At 34.8% G+C, this 16530-nt stretch overlaps 2 protein-coding genes across 7 annotated transcripts in view; one reads left to right on the forward strand and one right to left on the reverse strand.

Annotated features, from left to right (window-relative positions):
• Positions 1–16530, forward strand: part of ASTE1 (asteroid homolog 1) — a 43240-nt gene that overhangs the window by 9607 nt on the left and 17103 nt on the right. Inside the window, exons 4-5 of one of the 3 annotated variants that reach the window (XM_067291409.1) lie at positions 6441–6505; positions 13203–13723. The exons of 1 other annotated variant lie outside the window; for it this stretch is intronic. In XM_067291409.1, the coding sequence (XP_067147510.1) occupies positions 6441–6477 (37 nt within the window). In that variant the 3' untranslated portion in view covers positions 6478–6505; positions 13203–13723. Of the gene's footprint in view, positions 1–6440; positions 6506–13202; positions 13724–16530 lie in introns of those variants that run through there. One more of the 3 variants, XM_067291411.1, reaches the window with a different exon arrangement.
• ATP2C1 (ATPase secretory pathway Ca2+ transporting 1) overlaps positions 315–16530 on the reverse strand; it is a 52836-nt gene continuing 36620 nt past the window's right edge. For 3 of the 4 annotated variants that reach the window (XM_067291404.1, XM_067291406.1, XM_067291405.1), the window contains exons 17-28: positions 15489–15593; positions 13734–13890; positions 12133–12303; positions 11032–11129; positions 9319–9369; positions 8362–8528; positions 6374–6442; positions 4548–4664; positions 3727–3874; positions 3030–3125; positions 2047–2188; positions 315–1147 (exon numbers count right to left, since the gene is read on the reverse strand). In XM_067291404.1, coding sequence (XP_067147505.1) covers positions 1011–1147; positions 2047–2188; positions 3030–3125; positions 3727–3874; positions 4548–4664; positions 6374–6442; positions 8362–8528; positions 9319–9369; positions 11032–11129; positions 12133–12303; positions 13734–13890; positions 15489–15593 — 1458 coding nt within the window. In that variant the 3' untranslated portion in view covers positions 315–1010. The remainder of the gene's footprint in view (positions 1148–2046; positions 2189–3029; positions 3126–3726; positions 3875–4547; positions 4665–6373; positions 6443–8361; positions 8529–9318; positions 9370–11031; positions 11130–12132; positions 12304–13733; positions 13891–15488; positions 15594–16530) is intronic. The other variant, XM_067291408.1, reaches the window with a different exon arrangement.

Here is a 16530-nt window from a genome sequence, read left to right on the forward strand (position 1 = left end):
TACATTGTAACAGTAAACTGTTGTGTGATCGGGAAGAAAGAAAGAACAGGATAGGCAAAAAGAAATGTGAGCTCTCAAAGAGGAATGGAATTTTGTGCCATTAGAGTGAGAATTAGTGCATTCATTTTTTAATTCTGTATACTACAAGATACTTCAATAACCCTGGCTTATAACTGCTCAAGTGATCTAGCATTTGTATGCTAACATAAACATGTAACAGACATGAAACAACGCCAGTATCTGAAAGAATGTCAAAACAAGCACGACAATCTGGTGTAAATGCCAGTTACTTTTAAAACATCGAGACACCACACTTATTTAAGAAAAGCAAACATTTACTTCAAATTGCAGTATAGGCTTTTCAATTACAGAAAGAAAGAAAAGAAAAACAATGATCTGACAGCAGTCACATCCTGTGCAAAAAACTCAGGATACAAAAAAAACAAAACTGTAGCACAAGGTACTTGAGCCGCTTACACATTGCAGGATAAAGTAAATAAATACAGTAGCTGGAATATGGCACTCTTGTGACAAGACTAAATCCAGTGGAATGCCTCTGAAATAATTTTTATCCTTGTATTAGTAGCAAAGTCCCACCACCATAAAAGTAAAATAGTACAATGTTTTAAATAAAAACAAACTAAAATATTTATATCTAAGAGAAGGATTTTACACAGTTATATATCTTAAGTGCAGAAAATGGGACTAGGGCGTAGACCCTTCTTTCTTTAAATTAAACTCCCACACACAAAATTCCATTCAATTTCAAAAGTAAATTTACATTTGAGGAAAAATGTTACCAAAGTTGCATAATTTCATTTGTTACTCCCACACCTGGAAGTTAAATTCTCAACAGTCTTGAAACATGAACGTTCATCATTAGCCAGTGAAAAAAAAAAGGACTTGTCAAAAGCCCTCAGGGTTTCTTTATCCTCCAAATATTGTTTTGCTCTCTCCTACATCTTCAGTCAGCAATCCCTAAGTTTGCAAACAAAAGAATGCAATATGCATCATACATCAAGAAAAGACGAAGTGGACGAAGAAGAACTTCCACGTTTTTGGATCTTTTCCTTGCTTCTTTCAAACTTCTTTATGATCTCAGTCACTATGCACACAGAGGAAGTGAGTCCCAGAAGAAACAATAAATCTGCAAGAGATAATTAGCCTGATTTTTAAAAATTTGCTCTTTAAGGCTGATGACAGATTTACAAAAGAACAAGACTTACATGACTTTTATGTTGCCTTCTAATCATTGGGTAATTTCAGGAGAAATGAAGCAAGAATATTTGCAGGATCAGAAGATTAACATGCATCGTTTTACACAAATCATGAGGAAAGGCATGAGATTTCAACCTTTTAAAGTATTGCATAACCCTACTATTTTTATTAACATCCATGAAAACAAAGAACATTCTTCTAAGCAAGATAATTAGATTTTACGCCGAAACAATATTAAGATTCTCAGAAATGAGACTACAATAAAAAAACAAGGAATTATGTAACAACATGCATTTTATGGCAATCATTTGTTTTTATGTCCAGAAAATTGCAGTGGCAATAATCATAAGAAGCCTTAATGAGGCCAACAGCATTAAGTATAATAGCAGCAAAATATCTATAGCCTCTTAAAACCCTCCTTTTTATTCTATAAAAATACAGTTGATTATTTAATAAAGGATCAAGATTTCTATCTAAATAAGGTATTTGTATTTAGAGAAAAACTTGCTAAATAGCAAGATTAAGCATTTAAAAGAAACCCTGAAGTTCATACTTCATTTTTGCCTGTATCAAAATTTACATTAAAAATCCCCAACATAAAGTACCTAAGAAATCTTAGAAGGCACTGACCCATTTTTTGTGCACGTATGCATTTCATCATGGTTCCCAAAGAAAACACCTAAAAGGATTTTTTTTCTTAAAAAAAAAAGTTAGCAGCATTTTTATTCCTTATATATGTAAATGGCTGCAAAGTGCTCTTTAAAACCGTCAGCCTTGCATGTAGAGATTAACCCTTAATGCGCAATGTTAAAGGGGAACTCTTCTTACCCAAGACACTCAGGCTCTCTGTTTGGAAAACCTTCTGAAGTGGAGGAAAGTAAATGACCAGTAACTGCCCCATTATAGATCCAAGGACCGCATAGCAAAACATTTTATTACTGCAAAGTCCAATCTCAAACACAGATTTTGCCTATAAAATAAACAACATTACATTGTATGTGTAATTTTAATTAATTGCCTACATGAGAAAATAATTCATAACAACAATCTTTTCATCCTGACTTTAAAAAGCTATAAGAACCAGTTGTTGAACTCAAAGATAATCCAGAACAAGTTCTTTGACAAGCTGATTTCATTTTCTCTTTGGCAAATAGAGTGCAAATCTGTCTTCACAGTGACTTGCATACTGAGCTCACTTTTCTGCAAGTACAATGCATGAGAAGGTGTCCTCTATACTATAAGGAAGTGTTTGTGTTGACTTTGACATGATTCACAGACAACAGCACCAATTAGAGTAGACATAGTAATGTATACAACAATCTTACTTTTCTCCAACTAGTACAAGATTTTGGGTTTTTTCCCCCTTAAAACAAAAATATAATACAGAAAGAATAGTTTAAGAGTTCCCCTTGTGTTATGGGCTTTACAGCTACAAAATAAAAAAGTTAAGGCCTTCAAAAAATTTCAGATTTTGGCACAGATTCCAAACTGATAGTTCTCAGGAAAGAAAGAGAAATCCAACCAAATGGAAACAACAATACCAACAAACATCACTTTCACTTTTATTAAAGGTTTCCTCTTCCTTGCTCCCATCAGGACAGAAGCATTACTACCAGCTCTGCATATAAACAACTTAAGGAAACTAGCATTGATCTGTCATTTAAGAAATCCTACCTAGTAAATATGTGAAACTCTGAAGCTTAATAGCACATGTGAATTAAATACGCAGGAAAATATCCAAAAGAAACAGAGCAAGATGCTTCTTAGAAGAAAAATGCTGCTTGTGTAAATGGATAGTACGAATCACTTACCTGAGATCTAGAACTCAAAGCATTGAACATATCAAAAAATACAAAACAGGTGAAAGTCATGGTTGTATCTCGAGGCGTTATTACGTTGTCTCTTAACTGCCAACAAGAGAAAATGGCATGGCTTTAGCATGCTTTAAATCCTCAACAACTAAAGTTATTACAATAATTTAAATTCTACTAGCTAGTACATGAAAGCAAAAACAACCCCTATTTGTCCCAAGCTAATTTAATAAATCCTGTAGCAAGAATTACAGGCTTATACCTTAAGAGATGTTGTAATTCCAAGCTGCGATTTAACGACTCTTTATAAACATTCAAACAAACAGATGGAATACAAGGAATTGTGATGTACTACCAAAAGCTCAAATAACTTTTTTCTCTACTGAGAAAAGAAAGTTGAATGGCTATTTTGCAACTGTCTGGCTAGAACATTTGAACAATTAATTTCCATGAGCCAAGGTTTCCCAAATACATCTGAGACTAGAAAGTCTATGTTAAAGTAGAGATTGTGAAATAAAACTATTTCTTCATTTCAAAAACTTCCTCTCTAATCTGCTAGCTGAATACATTTTTAAATAAGCATGGATAAAACTTGCAATTAAGTACATACAAATTCTGAATTCTGACTGCTGGTATAAAAAGACTTTTCAATTTTAATTTAAGTTTGTTACTGCTCTAACTTTTGTACATGTCATACCTCTCTCCAGAAGACAAACAATGTTCCACACACAATAATTATTGATGAAACCAGTATTTTAACAATCAGGTTTTTGGTCAAAATGCTGTCCTTCAAATTTCTTGGAGGCTTCTGAATAACGTCTTTATCCACAGGCTCCACCCCAAGACTTAAAATGAAAAACATCTTAGATTTTTATCATCACAAAACAATTCCTTGATTCTGATTTAAGAACTAGATGAGTTGAAAAAAGGTTTCTATCTGCTCTTCACAGACCAAGAATCATCTCATCCAAATACATACTTGCTATTCTCACCTTCAAAGCACTGAGTTATAAGCATTAGTAACAGGCAATATTCTAACCCTACAGTACATTGAGAGTCCAAAAGTACATGATATCAAACACTATCAAAATTACTAGATGTCAGTTTTATTAAAGGAACCTATAGTATTGTGTCCCCCATTTTCGTCACCTTGATCAGCTTAGCCCAGGGATTCTACTGCTGGTTCCCTTCTACCTCTCTCCACCATCTCACCTGTAGTGAAAAGGGTCAGAGGAAGGGCCCGGAGGAAAGCCAGACTCTTGCATGCAAATTTCATGGGCATATCCATGGATCTTTAGGTATCCATGTTGCCCCAACCACTGCTAGATACTAAGCAAACCAAAGAAACGAACACAACTATATTACAAATACTGTAACTCAAATAAAAAGTTTGCTTTCTGTTTCTCAAATACATTATAATTTATCACTTCAGCTTTTTGGTTTTTTTATTAGCAACCCTTTATCTTGCTGAAAGAAAAGGACTACAGACCCCTGACAGAGATTAAAATAATTATTTACCTTTGAGCTGGAGGTCCATCCATAATAATATTGATCCATAAGATCTGCATGGCATTGAGAGGATTGGGAAAGTTCATTAACGTAGCCAGTGAGATTAAAGTCAATGCTGCTATACTCCTGTTGAAAGAATCCATTTTATAACTGTCAGCATGGAACATTTCTGAAGATCCACTGATAACTGCTTTGTTATCAACATTTCAAGCGTTTAAGAAGAGATAAGAATAGATTTTGACTACTTAAATCATGACTGCTGTAATCCTAAATTTAAGAGGCAAGGCATGGATTCATTTAGAATACTCATCTTGACACAGTCCTTATTAAGGCATTTCAGCAACTAAAGGACAGGAGAATTTGTGTCTTAATCTCCCAAACTTTAAAGTAACATTCAGAGTTACCACTCACCTTCACCTAATTCATTTTTCTTTGCGGAACTGGGTCTCATGCTTTTTTGTGTTCTTTTCAAAAAAGCAGTGCAAGAAGTGGAACTTTTAAACATGGTTTTGAAAAGCAAGCTGCTTTTTAACTTTTGAGATAAACACCTTGGGGCACCTGTCAGTAGCTTGACAAATCACAGTTAAGGCAAGGTACTTCCCAAGTTCCCTAAAACACCTACACCACCAATCATTAGCAAGATGAAGAGTCTATAAAAAAAAAAGGTAGAAAACAATAGCTGCATGCAAGCTTAGTATTAGAGATCTCTCTAAACAGGTAGGCACTAATGGGGTTTGGTGCAAGATTAAATGGTTTTGGATCTTACAAGCTGAGAGCAAGGCTTATAATAACTCTGAAATTAGCCTTCTGCTGAACCCCACTGTTCTCTGCCTGCAAAAAAGGGCAGAAAGAAGGGTAACTCATTCTTCAAAATCCTGAGGCTACCATTCCCAAGGCTAACAGGCAAGCATACTTTCCTAGAGTATCTGTGCTCAGATACTCCACAGAAGCAGGTCCCTTGAAGTCTCCTACCAACACAACACTAGTATATGATGCTCATTCCAGTTTCTATACAAGAGTGGGTGGGTTTTTTTTTTTTTTTTTTTTTGCAACCTCACTCAACCCCTCACAAAATGCCATGCAGCTGCAGAAACACACATTAGCAACACTGCAAAAAGGAAAACCACATTCCTGAATCCAGACGCAATGAAAGACTCAAAACACATTTGAAAATAAGGCTTTATATAAACTCGTCTTCCTGTCTTATCTACAGATAATACAGTTAGCACCATAAATGCACTGGAATATATACAAGAAAAGGAAATCAGCTTCATGGAGCTAACTTTCATCCCACAAACAGGTACATGGATTACTAAAGAGAAACTATCCTCCTGTTTACCCAGTTCACTCCATTTGAAGTACACGTTCTGGTTAAGGAGAAAAGGACTACTGTGCCAGAAGAGACACATCCCCTTTAAACAAGAACCCAGAGCTAGCTGTCCTGTTCCCCTCCATTCTCTTGGTCATTGACTTTTCACATCTTAACAGGAATAACTGTAATAAGGTTATATAATATGTAATATTATATATATAATATATATTATAGCATATACTATTATTATATATAAAATATATAATAAAGTCTATTACATTATTCTCTGGTTCTTTAAAAATGAAACAAGCCACTAGGTACAAAATACTGAAAATTCAATACCAGAAATCTTTTGCCATTATGACCACTGATATTTTCTAGCAGAGTATATCAAACTATGCAAAGTCTACAATATTCATGTGAATTTATGGAGCATCTCCTTCCTGATGCTTTCATTCATTCACAATGCAGTTAGAAGCTGATACTGCAGTTAGAAGCAATCTCATTGCAATGTTTAACTTACGTGCTCAGTTGAAATCTAACAAAATTTTTTATGTTATTATAAATTCCTTTACCCTCTTCAATTGCAGACCTGCAATTAAAAACAAAGATTACACCACGAGATAAATGAGGCTACTGTCAAAAAGCTTAAAAGGTAAACCACATAAAAGCATAAATAATTTCTATTATTTTACACAGCATTGCAAATATGAAGAAATGTGTGGAACTGAGGTTCTTATAACTTTGACAGTTATTGTTTTTCAACTCTTCTTTTATTATAAAATTTATCACAATAAGTTTCATTCCAACTGCTTAACTTTCACTAGTAAAATCTCCTCTTTGTTAAGATTCACCATCATCCCAGATGAGACTTTCTGATTCAATTAGATGATTAAAAAGTCTTATAAAAAAAGCATAGAAGTATAGGATGAAGACTTCCAAAAGCTATGCATTCTTACTGCATTGCAGTGCAGCAGAATTAAATACATACAGGCTATCTTTTCAATCTCTAGCATGTGTCACAACTTTCCTATCACATTATCACTATTGGATCAGTAAGGAATTTTTTTCTAATACCTAAACCAAGGTATTCTACTTTGCTGCAAATAAAGCTGACTTCTTTCTTCCAGTTCCCCCAACATTCAAGAAGAAAAAATTAATCACCATTCCTTTTGTAACTTCTTACATCTCTCCTGCATCCCCTTTAATCTTGTCGTCTTAGATTATGCATTCATTTTTTTCCTTACACCGTTCACCATTCTTCTCACTCTCCCATTTAGAACTTTTCTAGGGTGGTGAGCAAAACTGGACAAAGCAGTCCAGCAAAAGCCTCATCAAGCCCAAGTAAAACTAAGTACTTACCACAGATGTCTTATATACTCCTCTGAAGATATCTTAAAATGCTTCCCTTCTCTTTCTTTTTGGACAACAGCATAGTGCTGTTGACTGAGTTAGTATGGAAGCCTTTTTAACTTCCAGCTCAGTGGCTGAGGTACCCCTGCCTAGCCAGATTTTGTCATGTTGTACTTGTTTCTTCCACTTCTCCTGCTGGAGGACAAGCTTTGCACTTGCAGGCAAACTGAAGGGTTCTGAGGCTGCTAAGATGGCATTCAATAAAGACAGTGCAAAGTGCTACACTTTGGGGCTGGGGGGTGAGGGGGACGGGGAAGCTACCAAATTCAAAACGAAGGCCATCTGGCTAGACAGCAGTCCAGCTTACACCAGGAATAACCACCACCTTGAAGACTCATATGTATTACTAAATGCAAAATAAGATTGTGTTAGCTACACTCTAATTTATTTGAAATGTATCAAGTAAGTTGATGAACAAGTAACAACTAACTGGTTACCAGAAGCTGGTAACTTACTTTTACTTGATATTTAAATAGCTTACATTACAAGTATTTTTGTTTCAGAAAAACGAAGGAAAGAGCTGAATCAAACATATCACTCTAAAATTTCCTAAATTGAGAGAAATGTTCTATCTCATTTTTATGTAAGATTTATGCTTCTGAAGTAACAAATCAAGGTGCGTTGTACTGAGGACTAACAGAGGCACAATTTCACCTCAATTACCTTTCTTTCCAAATGTACTGCTAATACAACTCTACTTTGAGAAGCAGAACCACCGATCAGCATTTTAGCACAAATGCACAAGACCTCCTTTGTTATTTATATCTGATCTAGGTCAGTGGTACTGCTAACATGACAGGTAGCAGTACAGTTCACAAAGATCAAAGCAGAAAAGTTCTATACTTGTAAATACATTCTTATATTAACATACATAAAGGCAGAAATACTTCATATTTGCCCACTGTACTGTTATCTTCCTGGACTTTTTTTTTTTTAAACGACTATTATAGAAGTAATTACCATAAAAATCAATTACTTACGTGAGAACTCATTAATAACAGCTACACTTACAAGTTCAAGGAATTTCTCTTGCTTTTAACACAGGCCACATTTCATTAAAATTATTTAACACAAGGTATCTATATTAATCCAACATACATTATTGTCTGAAAATCATCATCCACAAGGATCATATCTGCTGCCTCTTTACAAACATCTGTTCCAGTTTGTCCCATTGCCACACCAATATCTGCAGCCTTCAGAGCAACAGCATCATTCACTCCATCTCCTGTCATAGCTACTACCGCACCATTATTTTGCAGTGACTAAAGAAAGGGAAAAAGAGTTTAAATCATTCACTGAAATAACCCATCCTATATAACTATTCAAGATACAAGCTTTTTTCAAAGTTCTTATAATTCTATTATAAAATTTTTAAAAAATAAATAAAATGCAGCTGTTTATATCTTAATGAACTTTTTATAGAAGATTTAAATTTTAGTCCACATGTTCAGATAGTCTACATACTAAAGTTAGGATATTTAAAAGCTGCATTTAAGAAAAAGTCAAAAAACTCTTAGAAAATGACACAAAGAAAGCATTGTGTTTATATTTTAACATTATCTTCCTCTTATATTTCTCAATATACTCCAACTGTCTCATAATGTTTGACTTCCTTCTCATTATTGTTGCTTTTCTGATTGTTCCAGTTGTTACATTGAATGCCCCTCTTTGTCAGCTTCTTTCATTAGCTTCTGAATTGAAGCATTACCTCAGGCATGGCTTGAAATTCATGCCTTTTTATCCTGTTCTGAGAAGCATCAGAAATACGGTTCTCTCAAGTTCCTAGGCAATTCAACTGCAATGGGACACAATCTCAATCAACCCCTGACCCCTGACATAGAAAAAAGCATGATGTTTCCTACCAGCAGCTTCATATCCCTTCTGGACACTACATATTTTCCTAGGTAGTATTTTCAAATACACTTCTCTTTCAAACCAAATGCATTTCAGCTTTCATCTTGACACACTGCAGCCCATTATAATTTAAGTAAAAGCACCACAAAATAGTGCCCACATTAATTGTCCTATGTTCCAGCCTCTAATGAAACATACCTTTATAATTTTCAATTTATGTCGGGGACTGGCTCTGTAAAATACTGCAACCTGTTAAAAGCACAGTGAACAAATGGTGAAAATGAGTTTGGTACTGCAAAGTTAGAGGATACAAAAATACTTTCAAAGTCCAACTATGCTCTCATTAGTTCCAAAGTTGAGGCATCAGTGAATTGTGTTTTTAGTAGGGTGAAATCATTAACTTCAGAGAAGACTCAAAGTGTGATCTGGTAAACAAAGTTAGCACTACTTATTTTAAGATATCTGTAGTACACTCAGTTTTAAAAATCCTCTGAAACTGTGAGCCAACTTGAGCTCTAATGTCTTGTGCTGCAGACCTCCCAGACTAAATATATGCAGGCAATTGCCATGCTGGCTCTATAAATAATCTCCCTTTTCTTCCTGCCAGCACTACTGGCAAGTTACTCAGGACATTTCAATTTACTATTTTATGGAGCACGGCATTAACACATCAAAGTTTTAATGTTAATTAATAAAGATTCTAGTTTAGAATGAGTTAGTATTTTTCAGTATTTTTTGTCTCTGATCTACTCTGTAAATTAGAATTTCAGTAAGGGGAATTTCATTTTCAACAAAATTCCATACTATTAGTATTTCACATCTATTCTTCCTTTTCAAGAGGCAGGATAAGGAATTAGACTTCTCAGCAGCCACATTAGACTGTACATAGATGTTATAATCCTATGGGATGGTTTTAATGAATTCCTACTACAATTTTTAATAAATGTCTGGAAAATAATGTGGGGCTCAGGTCAAACATGCACAAAGTAACTTCTGTAATTATTCCTAGTTATTTAAGGAAAGTCTATAAGAACAAGTATTACTGAATAAACCAAAAATAAATATCACATAATTCTTTTTTTCTAACTTTTTGTGAGTCACCAAGGAAAAAGACCCAATGCTGAGAGATGTACATGTGTTCATATTATAAACACAACTGCTTCTTGATTGTAAATATTGGCTTTTTCTGGGTTACATCAGACTCAAGTATGCTGCAGTATAATTTTGCAGTCTTCTGCAAACAGAGAAGCATTTAAGTGCAAACTTTGCAACAGAGCCAAGTTTGAACCTCAGTTACATTTGATTATGACTTCAGATTTACAACTATGACATTTCTTAAGTTATTTAGTCATTTAATAAGTAAGAAGTAGTAAGTAGCCAAATTAACAAATAGTCCTTTTCAATACTCTTAGCCAATGGTTTGAGATTGATTACAAATCACTGAAGATAGACAGCTCCTTTTTTGAATTACAAAAGACAGACCACCTGTGAACAGGCAAATTCTAAAGTTATACATACAAACCACTCAAAGAAAAGAAAAAAGTGGTTTTTAACATAACAAGATGTGCTCACTGAAAATGAAAGGAGGCAAAATAAAAAAGAAATTCCCAATGCAGGCACTGAAAGGTAATGAGCTCACTGAAAAGATAATCTTGTAAGTTGAAAGAAATAAATTCTCACACAGCCATACATCAAACTCACTCAACGAAACTGGTTGTTTGATCTGGGACAGCTTCCATATTTCTGCACTAGAAGCTTCAGACTCTGATAATTTACTGTATCACTTTTTTCTATTAGAACTATGTTGTTAGTATTTCAGAAGTTACATTTTGGTTTTCCACAAATAAAAGCATTTCTCAATACAGAATATATCCTTTACTGCTTTTCAGTAAATAGTATATCAAAGCATACCTTTGGTGTTATTTGAGAAAGCTGCTGAATATCCAAATCATCTATTTCTTCTCCAGATATTGCCTGTGAATTTTTAGAATACAATCCCAGGCGACTAGCTAGAAACGGAAAAAAAAGCAAAAGCAAAAACAGTACTATAATAATTTAACTTTGTTTAAAAACATTAAGTACCAAAATTTTATTTTTACGCTTATTATTTTCTGCAGAATTTCAGATTTGAAAAGCCTAGAGCACTACTACTTTTTATTTCAATTCAGTATACTGAAGTAAATTAGCTGAACTCTTAAACAAATCCATGCTCTCAAGTCTATTCTAATCAGATATTTATTTCCTTAACCTTTTTTCAGGTCTTAAGGTCTGTATCTCATTGTGACAGGTGCCATATAAAGATAAACGCTTAGTCCTTTCTAAAGAATTCACAGTTCAAAAATAACAAGACAGAAAATGAACACAGTGATAAAACAAATAAAGAAAAAAGGAAAAGATATCCTAACTGTGAAATCACTGCTAATTTGGGGGTGTACTTTTTGCATGCACTTTCAACTTTTTTCATCATCATCCTGTACATAAAAAAATCCATATTCTAGTTAAAGTACCTGTATTTTAAGGTACTGTATTATAAAAAGAAGTTAAGTAATTTATTTAAATATTTATTAAAAGCACTTAAACGTCAAACTTATATGGAAAAAACTGAGTCAAAGCATTTAAAAGGCCATATCCATCCCAAATGCTCGCTGTCAGTGGCTTAGTTTCTCCCTGTTGCTGTAAGATACACTCCCAATGCAGGGAAAAAAAATGTAAGAATCAGAAGTTAAGCATGCAGTATAGCAAAATACAGCAAACCTGATACATATCGTCTCAAACAGCAAACCCGATACATAAACCAAATTAGAAAAAATACAATTTAGGCTGAAACCATCGAAGTATCACTTCATACTTTTTTTTTCCCCCCCCAGTTTCACTGTGCCACATACTAACCCAATATACATACAGTCTACATATCTAGAACTTGGATGTTAAAGACTTAAATATCCACAACATTTCATAGCAATTAACTAGGCAATTGCCGACACCAAAAACGAGTCAGTGCACAATTCATACCAATGGCAACTGCAGTCTCCTGTGAATCTCCAGTAATCATTTTTATTGCAACTCCTGATGTGATAAGTGTAGTAACAGCTTCTTTTATACCAGTCCGTGGAGGATCAATTATTCCCACAAGCCCCAAAAAAGTCAGCTGTCCTAACTCAGGACCAGAAGCTAAAGCCAGAACTTCAGGGAACAAAGAAAAATAAGTTAACATTTGAAAATAAAATTTATACCAATGCTAATACTCTTGTTTTCCAAAACGAAAACTAATGACATACTACTAAATGTTAGCATATTGACCAAAGGCCTCGATGCTAAATACATTTATGAGTAAATTCATTCATCTGGGTATCCTACCCAAATTGAACCTATCACAAGCAGACGTTCAGAAATGAGACCTAAATGAATTAATAGACCAGGACAAAGCAAAGGACAAAGACTGCAAATTCTTATTAATCCAGTAGCAATGTCTATTATATTCAGTATGTAGAATAGCCTGTTTTCATATATTTCTTTCTTCTAAAAAAATATTTTCTTTACCAACCCTATCTATTTCAGGTTTTAAAGAAAATTTTTCCATTTGTTTTCAGATGAAAGTGTATATATTTTCACCACTTGGAAAGAGAACAGCATCTCCATTTGTGGTTTCTGCGTACATGCACAATCTTTTATGCAACAATATGAAAGGGAGATCAGTTAATGTTTTATTTTTGATTTAGGCAGATTTTATCAAGTACATGCTAAACATTTTCTAAGGTGACTTTTACAGTAGGAATCTTAATTTCAATATATTTAAATGACATTATAGTTGTAAAAGAGAAGCAGATTCACTTTTTTGAAAACATAACGTGACACTAGGTATTCTCTTTGACAGTGAGCGGCCTGAAGTAGATGCGCAAACAACTGTCTGAACAAAACAAGCACAAAGCGGTACCACTCCTGGTACACTGGTACACCCTTTCAGTTTCTAGTAATTTCTATCTTAGGATTTCATGAGCCATGTATTACCCATACCTTCATGTTTAACAGCTTTGACTTAACAGCCGGACTTAACAGTTTGTATCTATACTTTCTCTTTACAGAGACCAGTGAAAGACAGCCATGTATCCTCCATATAATACATGCCCACAACCTACCTCCTATCAATTACTTTGTGAAAAATACTTTCAGTTATATCTGAAAACTCTACATAGCCTGTTATGATAAAAATGTAATCCTAATAACATCTTCTGACCCACAATCTGTTATGCTGGCCTAATTCACAAAGATGCCAGGAGCCAAAATAATAGAGAAATGGATGCATCTTGGCACTATTCACTAAAAAAAATAAAAAAATAAAAAAATAAAAACCAGACTATGAGATATAGAAACTATTAAGTAGCCGTTTACTGTTCTGTTGTGATGGTCATATGCAGAAGCAAAATTAATCATATTATTATACAGTCCTTAAAACCACAGCACCTGTTTTCCACCCTCCTCCATTTTAAAGAAAAACTTGCCAACCCAGTGGCACTCCCCCTTAATGTTTTTTCTTAGTTCTGCATTTTTTTTTTTTGAACAAGCAAGCAATGACATTAAAAAACAGTTATTCCAAGACATTGAAATGGTCTTACCCCGAAGTCCTGCAGAGCCCATAGATGTCTTCTCTTGCTGGTATTGCTCTCTCTGTTGCTGAATGAGAGGTAGGATCTGTCCTTTACAGCTATATGATGTACAGTACCTAATGACTTGTTCATAAGCACCTTTCATAAAGCAAACCTCTGGTTTGTCCTAAAAGGAAAAAAAATTGTCATATGTGCATGCATTTGTGTATATACATATATACACACACACAAGTATACACACACAAGTACATACACATGCACCCATGAGAATGATGTTTGTATCTATACTTTCCTAAAAACTCTTCAGAACATGTAATGCAAATCAAAATTACATTAAAAAACAGATCTTTAGGTTTAGAAATGTCTCTCTACACAGTGTATGTTTAAGAGTATTAACACCAAAACACAAGCTAAAACCAGTGTCTCATTTCACTAGACCTCATGCACAGCAGACCCTGGGGTCACAATTTGTTTATAATCTCAAGAGAGTAACCAAAGAACAGAAAGGAAACCTACACAGAACTTCAGGCCTGAAAGGACATCGAGCTCATCATCTGACCACCTCTTTTCTCCTACAGGTCATTAAACATTAAACATCATTAAACATCACCTGCACCCTTAAACCAAACCCCTAGTAACTGGACACATTTTTCAGAGAGCCAATCAGCCAATCAGCCACTTACCTTGAATATTTATTCCAATAGTTAATCAACTCATCCATTCCCTTCCCCCCTTTCCCCTTAAGAAGGGCTGCCTCCGTTCAATTTCCAATTGCTTATCATATCAACTTTTAAAAATGTTGATATCAAAACTGAATGCAATGTTCTTGCATCAGACACAATAAATCTTTACACAGATAAAAATCACTTCACAATTCCCGCTCAGTACTCTTTATACAGACAAGGATTATACAACCATATTCTCCATACAGATAAAAGGACTCAAATGCTTTATCTCCAAAGCAGAGTTTACTCTGATACTTAAATACTGTCAAGCAAGCCATTTTTCTTGGTCACAAATACTAGGAAATTTTTCCTAAAGCCAGAATCTGGGCTTCTGTTGCACATACTATATAGAAGGCTCCAGTTGCCAGACTAGCCAGAAAACAGGAATTTACGTAGCAAAAATATTTGTAGCAAAGATATTCAACTTGCTCTATATGAAGTATGAATGCAAGTGCGTGTGTGTGAAAGTAGTAGAAGAAACAATGGAAAAGAGGCTAAAAGAATGGCCTGTATTGATAATCCAGGACACTGCTGACAGCCAAAAAAAAAGAAAAGAAAAAAAACCCCGCTGAACACTATGGAATGTGCTGGCAACATCAAAACCAAAAAGCCTGTGTTTTCAAACAAAAGAAAGCTTAACTATTAAACATCCATGCATCTTCTTGCTCTTAATTCATTATGCAACTCTGCAGCCCTGAAAGAGCAGAAGACTGACAGAATTGCTTTAGCTGTTTGAGGGGGAAGGAGAAGGAAGAAAACAGTCAGATATATATTCAAAGTCTAGGATATCAAAATACTGAACATAATTTCCCCGTATGCCTCTAGAGAAAGAATTTCTTGTGATTCTTAGTCACCACTTCAGAACTTGAAACTGAAACTAGGCCTATTATCAAATGATATTCCCAGGACCGTGAACTGCACTGCTAGCTTCCACTAACCTCTGAGATGAAAAATGAAGACATTAAGTAGTATTCATAACTGTTCTACAGAAAGCAACGCAACACAGCCAATACACAATGAAACAGCGATGGAAGTTTACCTGCTGTGTTCTGTGGACACATTTAACAGCCATCCATTTTTGCTCAGAGCTGAAGGGATATTCAGCCTTCCTTATGTAGTCCTCCTGGAGCCCATCTAAACCCATCTGTATAAAACAGAACAAGTATCATAACGTCAGGACCTTCTGTGTTCAAACAGCTAAACAATTTGTTGGACTTTAAGATGAGTTAGTTAAGAATCGCTACTTAGTTAGAAATCGGTGCAAGCTCCAAAGGTGCTCTTGAGCATTCTGTTCCAGTTTAGAGAAACCTCTGACAAACTAGCACTGAAAAAACCTGGAAGCTTCTTTCAGGCTTCAGCCTAAATCAGACAATTTAAGATTATACAGTAACTTTGATCCAAGGATCTTTAAATACTTTGTAGATTACAACCATCTCACAAACATAAGTCTTGCAACAGCTAACAATGTAGTTCTTGGTCTGACAAAACACACTACATCTATGTAGTAGATGTAGTAGCATCAAAGCATTTTTCTGTTATCTTGTTTCTATATAATTTCTCTGCTAAAGGACCTAGAAAATAACAGAAGACTGCAACAAAATCTAGAGAGGGCAAGCCACTGATCTGTAGTTCACAGGATTCAATCTGAAATGAGATTTTTTTTAATTGTCAGAATCCACTAAACTTTTAAACTGAAACTCACTGGCTATGAAGACTCCAGACAAGTCAGATAAAATGGATTTCCATCCTGAATGCTGTTCTTTCCGCAACCCAGATGCAACTCACTTTCCATGCTCTAGCCTTAACCAAGTCCAAGAAAAAATACAGATTAAAGAAGCTGCAAAAGCAGCAGTCTGCTGTAAACAGATCTTAGTATTTAAAGAGCTTCACAACATGTTCAATATCACTACCTCCCCTGCCAGCAACAGATATGAGACACACTCCCATTCTCTATTCCTGTGTGCTCTTAGCAAAATAACATCACTCTGGTCCTTTCCAGTCAAAGATTGAAGACTTACAATGAATCTCAGCAAGAAAATACATCCATCCTGTGTCCCAGTTACTTGGGGAAAGAAATACTC

This window comes from Apteryx mantelli, chromosome 2 (genome assembly GCF_036417845.1).
Source record: "Apteryx mantelli isolate bAptMan1 chromosome 2, bAptMan1.hap1, whole genome shotgun sequence".
In the NCBI taxonomy this organism is placed as follows: Eukaryota; Metazoa; Chordata; class Aves; order Apterygiformes; family Apterygidae; genus Apteryx; species Apteryx mantelli.